The sequence below is a fragment of the Callithrix jacchus genome, chromosome 10, assembly GCF_049354715.1.
Source record: "Callithrix jacchus isolate 240 chromosome 10, calJac240_pri, whole genome shotgun sequence".
In the NCBI taxonomy this organism is placed as follows: domain Eukaryota; kingdom Metazoa; phylum Chordata; class Mammalia; order Primates; family Cebidae; genus Callithrix; species Callithrix jacchus.
The window spans coordinates 129,480,664-129,501,624 of record NC_133511.1 but is presented as its reverse complement, the minus strand read 5'-3'; the positions used below and the strand labels follow the sequence as shown (position 1 = coordinate 129,501,624).

At 58.6% G+C, this 20,961-nt stretch overlaps 1 protein-coding gene across 1 annotated transcript in view; it reads left to right on the top strand.

Moving 5' to 3' along the window:
• The first annotated feature begins 6,754 nt into the window (after positions 1 to 6,754).
• The window catches only part of CD81 (CD81 molecule), a 20,877-nt gene continuing 6,670 nt past the window's right edge, over positions 6,755 to 20,961 (top strand). Inside the window, exons 1-2 of the mRNA XM_035263718.3 lie at positions 6,755 to 7,049; positions 20,718 to 20,832. Of these exons, the coding sequence (XP_035119609.1) occupies positions 6,984 to 7,049; positions 20,718 to 20,832 (181 nt within the window). The 5' untranslated portion in view covers positions 6,755 to 6,983. The remainder of the gene's footprint in view (positions 7,050 to 20,717; positions 20,833 to 20,961) is intronic.

The window sequence follows — 20,961 nt, the reverse complement described above, 5'->3', positions numbered from 1 at the left end:
AAACCCCATCTCCACTAAAAATACAAAAAATTAGCAGGGCATGGTGGCAGATGCCTGTAATCCCAACTACTCAGGAGGCTGAGGCAGGAGTCAGATTGTCAGATAGATGATTCATAGATGTTTTCTCCCGTTTCATGGGTGGCCTTTCCACTTCCTTGATAGTGTATATTAAAAACCATTGTTTAACACAAGCTTGCCAAGATTTATTCCTATGTTCTTTCCTAAGGATTTTAATTTTTCTTTTCTTTTTTTTTTTGAGACAAAGTCTCTCTCTGTCACCCAAGCTGGACCGCAGTGGCGCGAGCATGGCTCTGCCTCCTGGGTTCAAGCAATTCTTCTGTCTCAGCCTCCCGAGTAGCTGGGATTACAGGCGCACGCCTCCACACCCAGCTAATGTTTGTGTTTTTAGTAGAGATGGGGTTTCACCAGGTTGGCCAGGTTGGTCTCAAACTCCTAATCTCAGGTGATTTGCTCACCTCAGCCTCCCAAAGTGCTGAGATTACAGGTGTGAGCCACCGTGCCCGGCCTTCCTAAGGATTTTATAATTTTAGTGCTTACATTTAGGTCCATGATCCATTTCGAGTTAATTTTGGTGCACAGCATGAGGTAGGGGTCCAAATTCCTTCTTTTGCACTTGGCTACCCAGTTGTCCCAGCACCATTTTCTGAAAAGACTATTCCTTCCCCCACTGAATTGTCTTGGCACCCTTGTCAGAAATCAACTGATGGCTGGTCTGAAGGAAGTGAGTTATCTCAATTGATTGTTCACAGTTACAGATGGAAGACCTCGTTCTACTCTTTCCCTGCTTCTCACCACTGCACTTGAATCACCTTTTTTTTTTTTTTTGAGACGGAGTTTCACTCTTGTTACCCAGGCTGGAGTGCAATGGCGCGATCTCGGCTCACTGCAACCTCCACCTACTGGGTTCAGGCAATTCTCCTGCCTCAGCCTCCTGAGTAGTGAGTAGCCGGGATTACAGGCACGTGCCACCATGCCCAGCTAATTTTTTGTATTTTTAGTAGAGACGGGGTTTCACCATGTTGACCAGGATGGTCTCGATCTCTTGATCTCGTGATCCACCCACCTTGGCCTCCCAAAGTGCTGGGATTACAGGCGTGAGCCACCGCACCCGGCCAAATCATCTTTTAAAAAAAAAAATCATTTGACCATAAATGCAAGGATTTGTGTCTGCACTCTCAATTTACTCCATTGATCTGTATGTCTCTCCTTATGCCAGCACCACACTGTCTTAATTACTGTAGCTTTGCAGTAAGTTTGAATCAGGAAATGTGAGCCCTCCAATTTTGCTCTTCTCTTTCTAGATTGTTTTGGCTATTCCGAATCCCTTGTATTTCCCGACGAATGTGAGGACCAGCTTGTAAAAAGCCAGGTGGGAGTTTGGTAGAGACTGCCTTGAAGCTGTAGCTGAATTTGCGGGTGTTCCCATCTTAACAATATTACATCTCCTGATCCATGACTTTGGGACAGCTTTCCATTTAATTGCATATTATTTGATTCCTTTCAAAAATATTCTGCATTTTTCAGTACACAAGTCTTATGCTTCTTTTGCTAAATTTATTTCTAGGAATGTTCTTTTTGCTGATAGTATAAACCAGATTCTCTTCTTCATTTTTGGAGTGTTCATTGCTATTGTATAGAAATGAAATTGATTTTTGTGTATTGATCTTGTATCCTGCCACATTGCTATGCATGTTTATTAGTTTTAATAGATTTTTGGTGGATTTTCTATATATAATGTCATATAATCAGCAAACAGAGAGTTTTGTGTCTAGTGTCTTTGAGCTGCCACAACAGAGTACCATAAATCAAGTGGCTTATAAACAACATAATGTATTTCCCACAGTTCTGGAGCCTGGGAAGTCCAAGGTCAAGGCACCAGTAGATTTGGTGTCTGGCAGGGGCCTGTTTCTGGTTTCATAGATGGCTGTCTTTTCACTGTGTCCCCCATCGTGAAAGGAAGGGGCCCGGGGGTCTTCCAAGGCTTCTATTATACAGACACGAATCCAATTTATGAAGGCTCTCATATCCTAATCTCGCAAAAGTCTCATTTCCAAATTCCATCACCTGGGGAGTAAAGATTTCAACATTGGGGGGACGTGGATATTCCGACATAGCATTTTACTTCTTCCTTTCCACTATGGGTGCCCTTGACATCTTTTTCTTACCTAACTGCCCTGCCAGAGCCTTCCAGACAGTGTCGAGTGGAAGTGGGGAGTGTTTGCCTCGCCTTCCTCCTGATCGTAGGGGAAGAGCTATCTGGCTTTCACCACTGAGCACCCCCTTAGCTGGGGGATTTTCGTTGGTGGTCTTTAATGGGTGGAGGCAGCTCTATTCTAGCTCTAGTGAGTTCAGACATTTTTTTATCAGGGAAGAGTGTGAGCTTTTGTTCAGGAGCTTATCCTGCATCTTCTGAGATAATCATATGTTTCTGCCCCTTATTCTATGGATGTGGTATATTTATTATCCTGCGTCTGCTGAGATGACCGTATGTTTCTGCCCCTTATTCTATGGATGTGGTATATTTATCATCCTGCGTCTGCTGAGATGACCGTATGGTTTCTGCCCCTTATTCTATGGATGTGGTATATTTATTATCCTGCGTCTGCTGAGATGACCGTATGTTTCTGCCCCTTATTCTATGGATGTGGTATATGTATCATCCTGTGTCTGCTGAGATGACTGTATGTTTCTGCCCCTTATTCTATGGATGTGGTATATTTATCCTGCGTCTGCTGAGATGACCGTATGTTTCTGCCCCTTATTCTATGGATGTGGTATATTTATTATCCTGCGTCTGCTGAGATGACCGTATGTTTCTGCCCCTTATTCTATGGATGTGGTATATTTATTATCCTGCGTCTGCTGAGATGACCGTATGTTTCTGCCCCTTATTCTATGGATGTGGTATATTTATCCTGCGTCTGCTGAGATGACCGTATGTTTCTGCCCCTTATTCTATGGATGTGGTATATTTATCCTGCGTCTGCTGAGATGACCGTATGTTTCTGCCCCTTATTCTATGGATGTGGTATATTGATCATCCTGCGTCTGCTGAGATGACCGTATGTTTCTGCCCCTTATTCTATGGATGTGGTATATTTATTATCCTGCGTCTGATGAGATGACCGTATGTTTCTGCCCCTTATTCTATGGATGTGGTATATTGATCATCCTGCGTCTGCTGAGATGACCGTATGTTTCTGCCCCGTGTTCTATGGATGTGGTATATTGATCATCCTGCGTCTGCTGAGATGACCGTATGTATCTGCCCCTTATTCTATGGATGTGGTATATTGATCATCCTGCGTCTGCTGAGATGACCGTATGTTTCTGCCCCTTATTCTATGGATGTGGTATATTTATTATCCTGCGTCTGATGAGATGACCGTATGTTTCTGCCCCTTATTCTATGGATGTGGTATATTTATCCTGCGTCTGCTGAGATGACCGTATGTTTCTGCCCCTTATTCTATGGATGTGGTATATTGATCATCCTGTGTCTGCTGAGATGACCGTATGTTTCTGCCCCTTATTCTATGATGTGGTATATTTATTACCCTGCGTCTGCTGAGATGACCGTATGTTTCTGCCCCTTATTCTATGGATGTGGTATATTTATCCTGCGTCTGCTGAGATGACCGTATGGTTTCTGCCCCTTATTCTATGGATGTGGCATATTTATCGCTTTGGTTGCTTTTTTGGTTTTGAGAACATCCACACTCTCCTGCCACGCCTTTCAGTAGAAAGCTGTCCCACTCCGCAACCTGCCTGTGCGTGTCTGCCCGACGTGAGTGCCAGTGTCTGACTCCCTGCTACAGTGAGCTCTGCACAAGCAGCCTCTGCTCGTCCTCATTTAAGCGATCTTTATGTGTTTTATGGGAAATCAAGGCACAGGGGTCTCATTAATGGCTCCGCCAAGGTATGCTCCATCGGGCTGTGAGTCACCTCACAGCAGGCAGAAAGGCCTCTCTGTCAAACATAGATTCAAGCAGTCAGGGACCTGGTGCTTCCCGTAGGCCAGGCCCTGCCTCACGAGTGCAATGAGAATATATGCACATGTCACCTGTCCTTCTACATTTGGGGAAACTGAGGGACCAGCCCGCAGTCATAGGGAGGGGAAGACTCCTATGCAAACCCAGCCGGGCTGCAAACACCTGCCCTTCCTCACCATGCCACCAGCTGTGCCCACATGGCTCCAGCACCCTCACCTTCCCCAGGCATAAGCCTTCTCAGGCAGCCAGCCCAATCAAGGGATGCCCAGGGAGGGGGTGCTCCCATCCCAGCCCAGGCTGCTGGCCTAGCCCCTCCCATTTCTCCCCCTCATCCTCTGACACAGTCCACATGGATATTGTGGCTCCAACAGCAGGAGCCCTTTCAGACACACTCCTGGGTGCCTCCCGTCTGTCCCAATATCACACAGACACAAACCATGTCCTTGTCAGCCATGGAACCCTGAGGTCCCCCTGAGGTCACACCATTGGGCTGCTGGGAAGGGCACTTCAGAAGTAGAGCTTCCATGGGCCAAGCCCTGCAAACTGGACCTCCTCCTCCTCATTGTCAGTCCTCCCTGCAAGCCTTCCAGTGCCTGTGAATGTCAGTTCCACTCTGGAGCTGAAATGGCCTGCTGTCCTTGAAATCCAGAAGTCAGGCCCATGAATCCCTCCATCACCCCACTACAGTCCGAATGAAATGCAGCCACCCTCTGGCCTCCAGGTCCCAAAGCCGGCTCCCTGCCTCCTGGGCTCGCACCTGCCCCTGACCTGTGTCCAGCCCCTTTCTACCAGCTCTGTCTGCTTTTGGGACTCCGCTTCCCATGTGTTCCTCCAACCTCACCCGTCTGCCTGGAGTGCTCCACCCCAGCTCTGCCCGGCTGGCTTCTTTGTAGGCATCAGAGCCTGGATGCATTGTGCTCCTCCAAGCCTCTGCCCTGGAGGAATGCCCCAACCCCATGACCCTCTAGCAAGCATCCTAGGAATTCCCTCCCTCCCCAGCACTGATATGACCATCGCGCTGTGACACCTGTCATCTCTGCCAGAGCTGCAGATCCTCAAGGGGAGGGGTCTGCTGCCTGACTGCCATAGCCAGGGCCTGGAACAGTGCCTGGTACACAGCAGGCACCCACTAAATATTTGATGCATGGCTGAAGAGGACAGACAGGCTGGCTGCTGGCCGGGCATGGCCTGCTTCTGAGGCTGGTGGTCAAGGACAGACACAGTGTGTGTGGATCTGCCCTCTCCTCCAGCTTCCTGAGAGTGGGATCAGTGTCTCCCTCCACCCACCTCCCCCTGCTGAGGACACAGCCCATGCCTTTAACGGGAAGTGTCCCCCTCACTGGGGACAGCAGTGAGCTGACAGGAGAGCAGGTGTTCAGGACACCCAGAGAAATGTTTCCTCACACTGGAACTCTTCCTGTCGCCTTCGAAACAAAAAGAATCCTTGAAGACTCTCAAGGGATCATTTAAGAGTCTTTTCTTATAATGTCACTTCGACTGGCACAAAACGTAAAACTAGGCATAAACCAGTGCTTATGTTCTTATGCAGGCATGAAGCCAAAGTCAGTTTAAAAAGTAACCACCAAAAAAACTAGCAGAGCACAGCCGATTCCAATAGAACCGTTCTGCCCACTGTGAGCGCTACCGGCCACCCAGGGCCACGTGAATTTAAATTACAATGAAACACAATGAAAGATTCAGTTCCTCGTGGCCACATTTCCAGTACCCAGTAGCCACTCACGCCAGGGGTTATCCAGGTACAGAACATCCCCATGGTTGCAGAAGGTTCTATTCCACAGCGCTGGGTTGGACGACATTTGCTAGGACTGGCTGGCTAGAGGACCGGTTCTCCGAACCTTGTCCCACGTGGTTCCCAGGTAAGCTCCCCCCCATGACGCATCTGCGTTGTGGGAAACCGTCGGTGAGTCATCTGCTGCAAAAGCCTCCGCTCCTTCATCTGGGGAGAAGCACCCCTCACTCTGAATCATTAGCCCAAAGCAGTGAGTGCAGCGTGCCTGGCCCCACACCTTCCGGAAGGCTGGCATCCCTGGGGCGCGACACACCAGGGCATAGATGAAATAGATACAGTATTTGGAGGTTCTCCTGCAGGTGGCTCTGGCCTCCCAGACACTTCACACTGGTTGGGAGCCGCCCTCTCAGGCCCCAGTGACCTTTTCAGATGCAGACTCCCGCAGCATGGGTCAGCAACTCCCCGCTTCCATGGGACAGGGATTGGTTGCCTCTACTAGGACCTTCAGGCCAACACCCACTTGCTAGGGGGCCTCATGCCCAGGTTCCAGCCCCCGAGAGCAATGTGAGCAAAGCTTGCTGTCTTTGCAAAGCCAACCGCTGCGGCATCACCTCCTTCGGGGAGCCCGCCCGGATTGTCCAAGGTGCTTGAGAGAGGGAGGAATAGGTTGCTCTCCAAGCACCCGGGCTGCCCTCCTGGGCAGAGGCTGCATGCCTGTCCCCAGGCGCGGTCCTGCTGCCACCCTCGGGGACTCCGAGCGCGATAGCAGCCCGGGGACGCCTCCCGCGCCCAGTGCGGTGCACCCAGGGCCCTGAGGTCCCGGCCGAAATGCTCCGAGTTGGGGAGGTGCAGCGCCCCACACACCCCCCGGCTGCGCGCCCTGGCGGCAGGAGGCGGGGCAGGGGCGGGGCTGAGGCTGGCCGGGGCGGGGCCTACGGGGGGAGGGGCCGCGGCGCCTTTAAGTGGTGCGGAGCGGGGCGCGCGCCCGGCCAGAGAGCGAGCGCGCAGCTGCGGCGACAGCGGCGACCCTAGCGCGCATCCGGCGAGGCGACCCCACCGCGCATCCTCCCGCGCCCCCCGCGCCCCCGCGCCGCGTTCTTCGCGCCCCAGCATCTCGGCCCGCCAGGCCCCCCTGCCGGCCGCCCGCCAGGCCACGCGCCGGCCCGCCCGCCGCCCAGGACCGGCCCGCGCCCCGCAGGCCGCCCGCCACCCGCGCCGCCATGGGAGTGGAGGGCTGCACCAAGTGCATCAAGTACCTGCTCTTCGTCTTCAACTTCGTCTTCTGGGTAAGGGCCGGGCCGGGGTCCGGGGTCCGGGGCTGGGGGCACGCACCCCACCTCGGCTTCCGGCAGGTCCCGCAGCCGGGCGCTAGGCCCCGAGGGCGCAGCGCGGGCCGCGAAGTTGTGGGGCCACCTGTGGGCTCCGGGAGCGAAGTGGGGGTTCGCCCGGGGCCGCCGCGCCCCCCGACATTGGTGCTGGGGGCTGCGAGCCGAGTTTCGGGGCCTCTGTGCGCGAGGGCCCAGCACGGCGGCCGGGCGGGGGTTCTGGGGGCCGCCGGGCAGTTCCTGCTAAGTGGTGGTGATGGGTGCGGTGGGCGCGGGCCTGGATCCGAGTACCCGGTTGCCCCTCAGCTGAGCAGGGGCACGCGGGGTCCGCTGGCCGCGGATTCGGGACCGTTGCCTTTCGGGGACGAAGGGGGGGGCTCGCGGGCGGGACTCCTGGCGCCCCGCCCCCATGAGCTCATCAGGGCCGCCGCCCCTGGATGGTGGGGCGGGGGCGCACACTTTGCCGGAGCCCTGGGGCCATGCGCCTGACCCACTTCCCGGCCCAGCTTACTCTACAGTCTGCTGTCAGCACCTGGGACCTTCCTGGGGGTCGCGCTTAGGGAAGGAGCGCAGACACCCTCCGGGATGGCCCAAAAGCTGGGGTGCACGCACCCTGGCGGTCCCTAGCTGGGGGCCGGTCTCCCGCTCCTCACCCAGACACGTTCCAGCCTAGGCCTCTCCCCAGAAGGGCTCTGGAGGCCTTGCGGGAGTTGGGTCCCGCGGCCCTCAGTTGGCACAAGGAATATAGTAGCGCCAGGGGCTTGGAGTGGGTGCCAGGGTCTGGGCGTGGGCCCGCTGCTTTAGAAAGGGGCCCCCACACTGGGCATCTTTGGGTGCCAACGTAGGTGAAGGAGGGTCTCCCGCTGAGGGTGGCTTTCTCCTGCCCGCAGGCTTTGCTGTTGGGAAGTGACTGACGGGCTTTCGCCTTTTGTTTCCATTTCCGCCACTGTTGGAATTGAGGAGGGGGTGGAAATCCCTTCTTGGCCTGGAAGGACTGGAGTGGGTGTCCATGGCCTTGGCTTCCCTGTGGCCACGCCCCTGGGCAGAGATTGCTAGCCCCTCCCCTTGCCTCCCCCAGGCTGTCACCCCCTTCTCGTGGAAGACTCGGCTGAGGTCCCGGTAGAATGAGTGTTTCTCAAGTTAAGGCAGAGAGGGCAAACTTTTAAAATGGCCCCTGGAGCCACTGTGCGGGACCAGGGACATCTGTTTTCCATCTGGAGGGCTAAGGATCCCAGCACGGATCTGGGGCAGGGAGATTATTTGGAGGGAGAAGGACAGAGGCTGGACTGAACTCTCAGCTGGGAGAGGAGTGAGGCAGTCACATCCCACCTTCCCCAAGGCTGTTCTGCATAGCCTGCCCGGGACACTGGTGGGAGTCACCCCGTCCATCGGCTCTGCCCGGGCAGTGGGGGCAGCGAGGCTGCCTGGGAAAGGGTTACCCTCCCCAGGCATGGCCCTGGGACCTCGGCAGGTCCTTAATGATGGCCTGCTTCTGGCTGGGCAGGTGGGAGAGGCCCAGGACCCAAGGACATCCATCCCTCTGCTGGCCCTGGAGCCCCATCCCCTGCCGAGGAGAATGTGAACCTGGAGACAGGGGCTGAAGGGGGTCGGGGAAGGGGACTTCTCCAGAGGCGGACTTTTGCTCTCTGGATGGTGCGTCAGCGCTGGATGAGCCCCTCCTGCCTGCCCAGGCTGAGAGGTCTCCCTGGCAGCCCTCTGGGAGCGTCGCCAGGGCGGGCCTGGAAGTTTCCCAGGCAGCTGGGGTGGAGGCCTGATGTATCCCAGGGGTGCTCATTATTAAGCCTCAAGGAAATGGTTCCGAGCCCTCGCCTCTGTGCTCCCGCAAAGCATTGAGAACTGGTTCCATCCACAGTTACTGTGAGCCATCCATCCACTGGGGCTCTGCGGTAGCCAGAAATGCCAGGCTGGGTGATGGGGGGCTGGTAAGCACCACCCTGCGGGAGCCCCCTCCACCCTGGCATCACAGGGCGTGTGGCTGAGGGCACCGTGCCATGGGCTTGGGCCTTCCCCGTCTGCATTTCGGGTCCTCAGTGAGCGTGCCTTCTGGGGTTGCTGGTGGGTTCCCTGACATGCCTGAGTGCTGGTGGGGGCCTTGGTGCAGGAAGGGCTCAGGGCATGGGTGTTGGGCAGGGCTCCAAAGGGACCCCAACCTCAGAGCACGCAGTCTGGCCAGGCAGGATGTGCTGTGCAGAGGGGCTGCGGGACCCCTGCAGGGCCCAGAGGGCACAGTGTAGTCCTGTGGGCTCAGGTGAGGCTGGTGGGAGTAGGCTGACAATGGGTGTCTGGATGGACACTTGTTAAAAGTTCCATTTTAGAGAGGACCTCTTCCCCAGGAAGGAGCCCACGCACACACGAACATGCACTCATACACACATACACGCATTCACACTTGCTGTCCCCCTCCCCAAGCCAAGGTGCAGGGGTGGGGGGGGCCAGGCATTGAGCAGGTGTGCCCTGACTGCTTTGGGGCCGGCGAGAACTGGGCTCCCTGGGTGCAGGGCCAGCCGGTCCAAGTAGGAAGACAGTGCAGACACCCTGGCCAAGCATCCCTTCCCTTGGGTGGGTCCGGGAGCCACCATCAGAGGTGGCTGGCACCCGAGACCCGCTGCTGTCAGGAGCAGGGCAGAGGACTGACCTGTGGGAGCCTCAGCTTCCTCATCTGGGAAATGGACATAAGAGTCTTCTCCTCAGGGGCTGGCCAGGGAGCCTAGGAGAGGTATTGCCAGTCTCTACAGGGAGAAGAGCGGTGTCCCCTGCGTGGGACTGGCTGCTCCTCCAACCTAATGCAGCTGGTGGCCATCTCCCTGTGGCGGGGCCACCAAACCAGGCCGGGAAAGAGATGATTAGAAGCCTTGCTAATGGGTATTTAATTCTCACTTCCAGGCAGCACATGACCGTTGGTCACTTGGCAGATCTGTCGCCGTCCTTCCGGGAAAGGGGCTGTAACCCTGGCAGGCGGGAGGGGCTAGGACATCCTGTGCCTGATTTCGGACGAGCGGGTGTGTGGACTTTCCCTAGCTCCCCCAGGCTGTCTGGCTGCACAGCTTTGGGGAAACTGCCACTGGGCCCAGTGGGCCGAGAAGAGGAAGTCTATAGTTTGTCCCTGACACAGATTGGCCACTGTCAGGCCGTCGAGCGGTGTGGGGCACAGAGTGAAAGCAAGCAGGTGTGGCTGCTCCCCCAGTCGCCCCTCTGGCTGGGTGTGGCCCTGGCAGGTGCTGACAAGCCACCCACCCTCCCTGCCTCGCCAGGCTGCACGCCTGAAAGCCCTCCGTTCTTCCCTGGGTTTGAGGGCCCTTCTCCTGTGCACAGCCCAGCACCCAGTTCAGCTCAACTTTCAGGAATCTGCTTCACCCCCAATCCCTGTCTCATAACTGCTTCCAAGCCCAGACAGGGAGACAGACCCCAGACCATCCCCTACCCGTTTCCCCACCTGAAATCCCATCACGGGAAGAGCTTTGCTCATACAGTTCGTAAGTCGTAGAGTTCAGGCGCCCCTGCGAGGGAGCAGGTTGTCACCCTTGTACCGCCATGTTTTGGAAAGGACTCTGCGGCTGGGGAGGAGCCAGGTGCCCTGCCCCTTGCTCAGGCCCCTCCTCCTTGTGACCCAGGCTGGGTGTGCTGTGGGTGCTGGGTGATCTTCCAGCCCTGCAGGTGTCCGTCTTGTTCCTAGGACCCCTCGGGGCAAGAAGAACCAGGCTCACCCAGAAATGGGCCTCAGCGGCCTCCACTTCCAAGTTGCCCCACCTGCCTGGGAGGACACAGTGGCACCAGGCAGCGTTCCAGGGACTTCTGGATTTCTCAGTGTCCCCCGGCCCCACATGCACATTCTTTGTGTTTCTGGGCCCAACATAACACCCCCAAACTGGTGGGCTGCAGAGCAGGTGCTGAGTCATGAGAGACCCTTGGTGATCCTCCAGGTAGGCGCCCAGTGCTGGAGGATCCCCTCAGGCAGGGGCCAGGCCCAAGGGCGTGGAGGGTCGGCTGGCAGTGGGATCTTACTTTTGGGACCATAGGTGTCTCTCGCTGGCTGCCAGTGCCATGGCCGTGGGGTGGCCAGGATAAGGCAGCTGCCCCCCACTCCCAGCACAGGGTCTTTGAGGGCTGCTTGCTCAAGGAGGTATGGCAGGGCTGGGGGTCCAGGGTCACAGAGCTAGCACGCACCTCTCTGCAAGATGCTGGTGCCCCAGCAGGGAGCTTCGAAAGTCCAGGTGTGGGGTTCCAAATGCCAAGGGCCAGGAGGAGGGAGTGGCTGGCTTGGCCAGAGCTTGTGGCTCCAGCCCCCACCCCCCCGCCCCTCCCTCTGGAGGGGTGCCCTCCCACTGCATTTGGAAGGTTACTGCTTCCCTCTTCCTCAGTCCCTCTGGGTCTTAGTTATGGAAGTGAAGTGATTGAGAGAAGGTAAGAGATGGGAGGGAGAGGGCTGAGCGATGGCGGGGAGGGCTGAGTGATGGGAGGGGGAGGGCTGAGTGATGGGGGGAGAGGGCTGAGTGATGGGGCAGTGAGGGCTGAATGATGGGGGAGAGGACTGAGTGATGGGGGAGAGGACTGAGTGATGGGGGGAGAGGGCTGAGTGATGCGGGGGAGAGGGCTGAGTGATGCGGGGGAGAGGGCTGAGTGATGCGGGGGAGAGGGCTGAGTGATGGGGGGAGAGGGCTGAGTGATGGGGAGAGGGCTGAGTGATGGGGGAAGGCTGAATGATGGGGGAGAGGGCTGAGTGATGGGGGAAGGCTGAATGATGGGGGAGAGGGCTGAGTGATGGGGCGGTGAGGGCTGAATGATGGGGGAGAGGACTGAGTGATGGGGGAGAGGACTGAGTGATGGGGGAGAGGGCTGAGTGATGGGGGGAGAGGGCTGAGCGATGGGGGGAGAGGGCTGAGTGATGGGGGAGAGGGCTGAGTGATGGGGGAGGGCTGAATGATGGGGGGAGAGGGCTGAGTGATGGGGGAGAGGGCTGAGTGATGGGGAGAGAGGGCTGAGTGATGGGGAGAGAGGGCTGAGTGATGGGAGGGGGAGGGCTGAGTGATGGGGGGAGAGGGCTGAGTGATGGGGGGAGAGGGCTGAGTGATGCGGGGGAGGGCTGAGTGATGGGGAGAGGGCTGAGTGATGGGGGAAGGCTGAATGATGGGGGAGAGGGCTGAGTGATGGGGGAAGGCTGAATGATGGGGGAGAGGGCTGAGTGATGGGGCGGTGAGGGCTGAATGATGGGGGAGAGGACTGAGTGATGGGGGAGAGGACTGAGTGATGGGGGAGAGGGCTGAGTGATGGGGGGAGAGGGCTGAGCGATGGGGGGAGAGGGCTGAGTGATGGGGGAGAGGGCTGAGTGATGGGGGAGGGCTGAATGATGGGGGGAGAGGGCTGAGTGATGGGGGAGAGGGCTGAGTGATGGGAGAGGGCTGAGTGATGGGGGGAGAGGGCTGAGTGATGGGAGGGGGAGAGGGCTGAGTGATGGGGGAGAGGGCTGAGTGATGGGGGACCCTGCTTGGCGCCCTGTGCTGTGCTACGTGGAGCTCCAGGATCAGGGCAGGTGGGCAGCCTGGGGTCCTCACTTCTATCCCCTCACACCCCTGCCAGGAGCATGATACCCCCTGCGGTGCAAAACCGACCTCAAAGCTCAACCCCACATGATAGCACAGGTGAAACAGAAGACGGGACAGGCGAAGGGACCCAGCTGATGGCAGCCCAGAGCAGTCCTGATCCTTGAACTCCTTCCTGAGTGGGACCCCAGGAGTTTCTGAGGGCCACGGTTTGGAAGCACAGATTCCAGCCCCCACCCTGGGCCCCCAGGGAGCGCACCCTCTCACCCAGCCACAGGCCGCTCCTCCACCCCCAGGGGCCCAGCTTGACCGTGGGGCTGCATGGAACAGTCTTTCCTTCTGTCCCCAAGAAGATGAAAGTAGCTTAAAGGAAGTGGCCCCGACTGCACCCGGCAGGCTCTGAGCCGGAACCGCCCACACCATCCCAGGCTTGCTGGGCGATTATCAGGCCTGCTGGGCAATCAGGAAGCCAGGGTTCCCAAGTGAGGGCTGAGACTGGAAACCAGAGCCACAGTCGAGGGGGGTTTCTCCGGGGCTGGTGGCCACACCCAGGTGGGAGCAGGTAGGTTCTTGGCCAGGCTGTGTCGGGTGGCCTCTCGGGTGCTGCTCTGTGTGGAGACACCGTGAGCTGCCCTGGGCCCCTCTACCCTCTGGTCCTCTGCCCAAGGCCACCCGCCTTACACCTCCCATAGACCTCCCTGGGGGGCACTGGCCCACCCAGACCTTTTTCTTTGAAGCACAGCCCCTCGCCTGGCCTTTCCCTCATGGGTCACTGGGACTGTCTGTGTTGACACACACTTCCTACAGGGGCCAACGGGGTGGAGGGGCTTCCCAGAGGAGGGGTAAGCTTAAGGTGGGGCAAGGAACTTCCTGGCTTCCTTGCCTGGGTAGCAGCTGGCCCTGGAAGGGGCTTGTTCTTGGGGCACCGGTGCCCACCACCGCTGATGCCTGGGAGACACCAGGATCCTCTGAGTGAGTGCCCATCCTCCTGGTCCCAAGGGAAGTGGCTCCTCACATACCCCAGCTGGCAGGGCCAGAGGGCTAGCATCCTCGCCTGACACCTATTTTTAGATACTGAGACAGGCGGCTTCCTCAGGGCCAGGGGCCAGGGGCCCTGTGAGTGGAGCTTCCGCTTCCTGGCCCAGGAGAGAATTTCTGCCCCTCTTCCTTCCATGCTGCCTTCCCACCCCTGGAGGTCACAACAGGGTCCGAGGGGCAGCTGCCTACCACCTAGGAGGGCCTGACAGGCCCCACATCACCCAGGAAGGAGGCCCTGTCCCCAGACTCCACACCCAGGCCTGGCACTGTCCCTTCTTGGTGGGCAGAGAGTGAGGGGTTGGCCTGTGGGACCCAGGCTGGAGGGGCCATTCCCCTCCCACCCCATGTCCCTTCCTGGAAGCACCTTGCTGAGCCTCTCCCTCTACCTAAACCCAGTACCCCCAGGGCACTTCCTCTCTTCCTTCCCACCTCAGGGCCTCACTGTCCTCCCCGGGAGGGGCTCTCAGGCTGAGCCCAGTGGGCACTTCCTGGTGTGTTTCCCACATACACAGCCCACCACGTGCAGCCCCAGGTGTCGGTGAGCAGACACAGAGCCCGCAGTGTGGCCCTGCCTGGTGGCCCCTCTCCCCAAGAGTATCAAGGGAGGGCCTGGGCTAGAGACGCATGAATGCCGGCCTCTACGTAACCGCAGGATGAGCTGGGGTCCTCGTCCCCCAATGTCCCCCAATGGGGTGCCTGGGCAGGACTTGGGGTGACCACTTGGCTCTTCTGGGTGGGGGTAAGCTATGTGTAGAGCAGCCAGATCCCTGCCCCTTCCTGCAGCTGAGGGGGCGTGTGTGCTGGCGTGGAGAGCTCTCACCCAAAGCCCGGCTCCTGGCTGTCCGGGGCCCTGCGGGGGCAGCAGGCAGCTGGCATGGAAGGGGTACTGCCCTAGGCCTGCCCGGGCAGCGCCTGCTGCCTTTTGCTCCCTTTCAGCTGCTTCTTGGAAACGGTGGACAGGCTGGGCAGGGACCCAGTGTGCTTGGCAGCCCCCCTTTTAAAGTCGCCTCTGTTATTTATTAATTCCCAGGAAGGAGAACGAAAGAACCAGAATCCTTCATAGAGTTACAAACACTGCTTTCAGCAGCCTTGCAGGGAGCCCTCCAGGAACCCCACAGGTCACCTGGGCTCCATCCTGAGAGCCACCCTCCATCCCCAATCCCCAGCACAGCCTCTGGGGGGGGAGGGGAAAGCGGGCGTCTGGGGAGGCGGGGTGTCTCGGGAGGTGGGGCGGAGACAGGGCATCCGTGGGGCGGGGCCACTTGGGAGGTGGGGCATCAAGGGGGCGGAGCATCTCGGGGGCGGGGCGTTTCAGGAGGCTGGAGTATCTTGGGAGGTGGGAGCAGGTGGCAGAGAGGCTTCCCACAGGTGAGCTTTGAGCAGGAAGGTCCCTGTGTGGATGGTTCCATGGCCAGAGGGATGACTGAGGAGTTCCACGTGCCAGCACTTAAGAAAGCTAATGATGGGGAGCTGGGCGCTGCGGCGCAGGCTAAGTTGTGTGGATGTCAGTTTCTGCACCTTTATTTTCTCGTTTGTAGTCAAGGCACAGAGAGGCTGAGATGGGCCTGAGGTCGCGCAGGTAAAAGGCACTCAGCAGCCGGGGCCTCTGCCTGCCCCCCCACCTCATCTCTCTGTGTTTTCCATGAAAGCGGGACTCTCTTTTAACTGACGTTCAGGCTCCATACATATATTCCAGTCCCTAACTTAGATTTATCCTAAAACTGCCCTTCTATGGACTAACTTTGGTGTTTCCCACGCTGCTGCTCACCCCTGGGAAGCGTTGGCTCCGCCTTGCGAGAAGTTAGCACCAAGATGGCCGCCTGGGGCCTTTGGGGCCCAGAAGAAACACTGGCCCTCAGGATTTCAGTCGTCAGGAGCTTGGGGCATGGGGGGCTTTTCACATAGCTTTATGTAGACGTGATTGATACACCGTAAATGCAGATATTTAAAAGGTACAACTGGGTACGTTTTGACAGATTCGTACCCCCTTGAAACCATCACCAACTCCCCAAGCGTCCCTGGGGCCCTTGGGGTCTCTGCTTCCTGCCCCTCCTCCCTATCCCAGGCGAACGCGGACCGTCTCTGTGGATGCAGCCCGTATTTCCTCGACCCCACTGCTGGTGGACTCAGAAGGCTCTTGCGAGTTGTCGCTGTTCTGCCGCTTCGCCTCTTCCATTCAGCATAATTACCCAGAGGTGCGCCCATGTTGTGGCGTGCCTGTCACCCGTTCCTTTTTACTGCTGCGCAGAGAGGCACCCGTGTGCGCAAACCTGTGCGAGGGACCCAGGGTTGTCCCGCTCACCGGTCCTCGGGCATAGGGGTTGCTTCAGTTTGGGGCATTTACAAGAACTGTTGCTGGAACACTGTGTACAAGACTCGTGTGAACTTCAGTTCCCTTCTCTTGGGTAAATACCCGGGGGTGGGGCAGCTGGGTCATGTGGTGAGCGTGGGCTTCACTTCTTCAGCAGCGGTTTCACCTAACTGCCAAACTCTGTTCCAAGGTGTCTGGACCGCTTTGCAGCCCCTGTTGAGTGCCTCCCCCATCTGCACTTGCTGTGGGTGGCCTTTTTCCTTGTAGCCAGTCCAGTGGGTGCGCCCGGGATGTCGCTTCGGCTTTCCCTGGTTTCCTGGTCACTGGCGACGTGGAGCATCTGTCTTCTGTGGGGAAGGCTCTGTTCCTGCCTTTTGCCCATCTTTTAAGGCTCGGGCTGTCGTTTTTCTTTGCTGCATTTGGAAAGCCCTATATAGGTACAGGTTCTGTCCCAGGCCCTTCCTTGCCGCAGTCCACACGTCTCCAGGATCTGTCTTGTGTCTTTCGGGGAGCAGGTGTCCTTTGCGTTCCTGACTCTGGGGACACTCTGCCCTAACAGGCGGTTGGTTATGGGACAGGGGCACCTCTGCCTTTCCCACCACGGCCCATGGGGGTTTGGTGCTGCCGTTGCTCTCCCTCGTAGGTGGCCTTAAGGGAGCCCCCCACTGCCTCCGTTTCCTCATCCAGAAACCGGGGATGACCATCACCACCGTTAGGGTCACCTAGCTCCGGCTCAAGGTTTCTGCTAGAGGCCTCTCTGGCTCAGCATGGCTCCCTGTGGGTCCATGCTAGGGCTGGGAAGACCAAGACCCAGACCAGGCCTCTGCCCAGTGCCTAGCACCCCTTCCTGCCTCATTTTTCCACCCAGGGTGGCTCCTGTTTCTGGTGGCCTCAGGGACAATCGAGGTGGACAGACTGGCATCACCCCCATTTCCCGCTGCCCCTCCCATCCCCTCCTGTCCCAGCTATTCTTCCCTGTTGAAAGTCACATGGACCCTCGGGTCCTTCCTTCGGTATCCGCCCAGGCTCTTTTGGGCCCCGAATGCCAGGATCAGCCTTTCCTGCAACGGGCAGCAGAGGCCTGGGGCCAGGGCTGATCCAGGGGCGACTGCCCCACACGGTCCTGGAGGCTGAACAGAAGCCCCTTCCCAGAGCACAGCAAGAAGCTGCCATGTGGCCTGAAATGCCACCATTAGCAGGTTTGGGGTTTAGGGTGAGCTTTCTGTGAGGACGGTGGACCCATCAGATGGCCCGGCACCCAGGCTACAGGAGGGGTGGTCCCTGCCCAGCCAGAGAGGGTGTGGGGTGGATCAGCCCCTGCGGAACAGCTTCCAAGCCAGGCATGGTTCCATGACCAGCTCTGTTTTACAGTGGGGGACACTGAGGCATGGGGAGCCTGGAGTGCGACCAGCAGCCCCACAGCTCCTGTGGCTGAATCAGGGTTTGTAACCAGGTCTCTGTGGGGATGGGATTCCCCATCCACCTGCCCTACTCTGGCCCAGAACAGCTCTCAAAACAGTATCTGGACCACAGTTTCAAAACAAAATAAGCAATGTTTTCAAAGGCCCTGGAGGAAGCCAGAGTTACCACGGCAACTCGGCCTGGCCACCTCCTCCCACCAGGCTGCAGATGGAGCCAGCTCAGGAGGGCAGCGGGGTGAGGACAGCCAGGCTCTCTGGGGCCACCAGCCGGCCCCCACCCTTCCCACCTCTCCTGAGCTGTCCATATCCTCTCTGTGCTGCCACGGGTGTAACAGGCACACAAGAACCAGGAGCTCTCAGCTCCTGGAGAATTCTGGAAGCGGGGGGAGGAAGGGCCCTGGCCTCCCTGGGGCCTTGTCATGCGAGGGGCACACTTGGGGTTCCAGCTGCCAGGTGTCGCCCTCCATGGTTCTAATGAACCTTCCACTTGGCACGGAACAGCTTCGGTCTGGGGCCTGGGCGGGGAGGTAGGGCGCCATCCTCTAAACCAAAGGGTGAAAATGGAGTTGAAACTCCCATAGGAGAACAGGAGGCCCAGCTCCTAAGAAGAAAGTCTGAGAACCCCCAGCCCAGGCTGTTGTGTCAGGTGTGTAGAGAGGGTGCCCTGGCAACCCCATTACGGGGGCCATCAGTGATCCCTTTGGGGTGAGAGCCCCGTGACTGCTGGCAGCAGCAGTCCCTACGGAGCTTATCTGATTTTTGAGGCAGGGTCTTGCTGTCCCCCAGGCTGGAGGGCAGCAGCATGGTCACAGCCCACTGCACCCTGCAACGTCTGACCCAAGCAGTCTGCCAACCTCAGCCTCCCAGGTGGTGGGGCCACAGGCATATGCCACTAATATGCCCAGCTAATCATTTATATTTTTTGTAGAGATGGGCTCTCACTGTTGCCCGGGCTGATCTTAGACTCCTGGCCTCAAGTAGTCTCCCCATCTTGGCCTCCCAAAGTGCCGGGATCACAGGCGTGAGCTACCACGCCTGGCTAACTTTCTTCTCACAGACACAGCCTCGCTTTGAGACCCAGGCTGCCGTGCAGTGGCTCAGTCATAGCTCACTGCAGCCTCAGCCTCCTGAGCTCAAGCGATCCTCCCGCCTTAGCCTCCAAAGGTGCTGGAATTACCAGTGCTCACCACCGCCCCCAGTCCCCTCTAGCCTTACTGTTTGCCAGGCCCAGCTCAGGTCCTGGGAGAGGGGAGGCAGGAGTGGGAGGGAAAGGGCGAAGAGAGCCCCCAGCTCCTCTGCCCCCGGAACCCTTATCGGGGCCCTCACCAGCCTGCCTGGGGCGTCCTCCGAGTTTTCCTTGGACGAGGGCTATGGTGCTGGGGTCTGAGGCTCACACTGTGCCTGGCGCAGCCCCCTGCGCAGCCCCACCTTGGGGCCATGCTTCCCTGCAGTGCATCGGAGCAGGAGTGGGGCCGTCCACGTGGTAGTCCTCGGGTCCAGCTTTCGGTTTCGGTTTCTCTTCTGCAGTTGACGGGCAGCCCTGCACCGGCTGTGGGGTCAGTGTCGGGCGCCTGGTGCTGGTGAGGCAAGGCCTCAGTTGCTGGGACGGGACCTGCCTGGCACCCGGCTGCTGGCAGTGCCAAGCATTCTGACCCAGCTCTGGGAGCAGCTGCCGTCTGGGCCAGCATTCTCTGCGGCGGAAGTGTGCCCCTGGACACCCCGAGTGCCTTCTCAACTGGCTCATTCATGTCATGTCCCCCTGCCTCCTCCTCCAGGAAGTCCCCAGGGCCTGGCCCTCAGGGAGAGTGGCATGGAGGAGGAAGGCAGACTTGCCCAGGCCTATGGGAGCCGGAAGGTGGCCACACTTGTGGGCCCTGACCCCGTAGGTGTCTTCAGCACCCCCTGGCCTGGGTGGTCCCTGCCTGAGGGCTGCGCATGGCTTGCCTGCCAGACCACGTTTTAGGGGACTCTCGTGCTATCCTGGGGCAACAGGGGTTAAAGGCTGACTTAGCCAGGCTGTCCGGCAGTGACCTCCTCCTGCTGTGGGCCAGGGACCCTGGAACTGACTGATGGGTCCTAGAGACGCAGTGTCCCCAGGCTGCTGGAGGGCTGTGGGGTAGTGCTTCATGCCTGGGGCAGGAAGAAACCCCTAGAGGGTTCTGAAGGGGACCCAGCCCCCACCCCATCTTGCAGAGAGGAGCGTCTGCAGGAGGCGTCCTGGAGTGGAGGAGGGCAGGGATCACATGTCTGCAGTGTGCCCTGCATGGTGCTAGGCACCAGGAACAGCAGAGGATAAGCCCGTGTCCCCTCCCACCAGGAGAAGGCTGGGCACTGCCCCTAGGGAGAGGGGCCTTGGTGCTTCCGGAAGTCGGCCTGGGGCACATGCCTGGCCTAGTCAGATGCTCAGAATGGCCTGGGCTGGCCCAGTTTCAAGGGTAGACCCCATCTGGCTAGCATTGGAGTGCACACAGGACGGCCAGGTGTTGGGGGTCTGTCCCCTCTGTGAGCCCCATCCCCGCCCACCGGACTCCAAGCACAGCTCCCTTCCTACCCCAGCGACTGAGCGGCAGCCCCGGGCCGGCTTCTGCGTCTCTTCCTCCAGCACGTGTTGGAGACCACAGCAGCTTCCTTCCTCCCAAGTTTCCCTTCCCAGGGCTGACGGCCGCAGGGACGTACCCCACAAACCCCGCGGGCCCTGGCGCTAAGGCTCGGCCTGGTAACGTCAAATCCTACCCCCTCCTCCTGGCAGCAAACATGGGGCACCCCTACTGCAGAGTTCTCAGCACCCCAGACAGAGGCAGTGCCTACAGAGCTGAGACTCCTGGGGCAGTGCCACAGCCATGCAGGACGGTCCAGTGTTCCTGGATACTCAGGTCCCGGTACTGCCTCTGGCCAGACACGGAAAGTGAAACTACGGGGCATCCAGTGAATCCTGAACTTCGGATAAGCACCACGTCATGTTTTCGTATGTCCCGTGCAGTATTTGGGACACACTTATCGTAAAGAAGGATTCCGTTTTCACCTGAGAGGCGTCGAGCGTCTTCCTGGCTGTCCCGCCCTGCAGTGGCACTCCACAGGTGCAGGGCAGGTCCAGGCTCCAGGTAGAGGGCGGCCAAAGCACCCGCCCTGTGGTTCCTGACTCCTGGGGCTCCTCGGGGCAGGGGAGCAGAGCTGACAGCTGCTCCCTGCATGGGGGCCGGCGGGTGGCTCAGCCAGGCGGAAGACTGCTGGGCCGTGGGCTGGGGGGGCATGCTGTGCTGCAGTGCTCTTGCTGCATGTGACACGTTCTGATCTTTCCCAGCTGGCTGGAGGCGTGATCCTGGGTGTGGCCTTGTGGCTCCGCCATGACCCGCAGACCACCAACCTCCTGTATCTGGAGCTGGGAGACAAGCCTGCACCCAACACCTTCTACGTAGGTGAGTGCACATGTGGCGATCTCAGATGCACTCAGGGAGGGCTTCCAGGAGGAGGCAGGGCCTAGCTTTTTGGGTGGGGACATGGAGGGTGAAAGGCAGTCAGGCATGGTGTGTCTGGGAAGGGAGGGG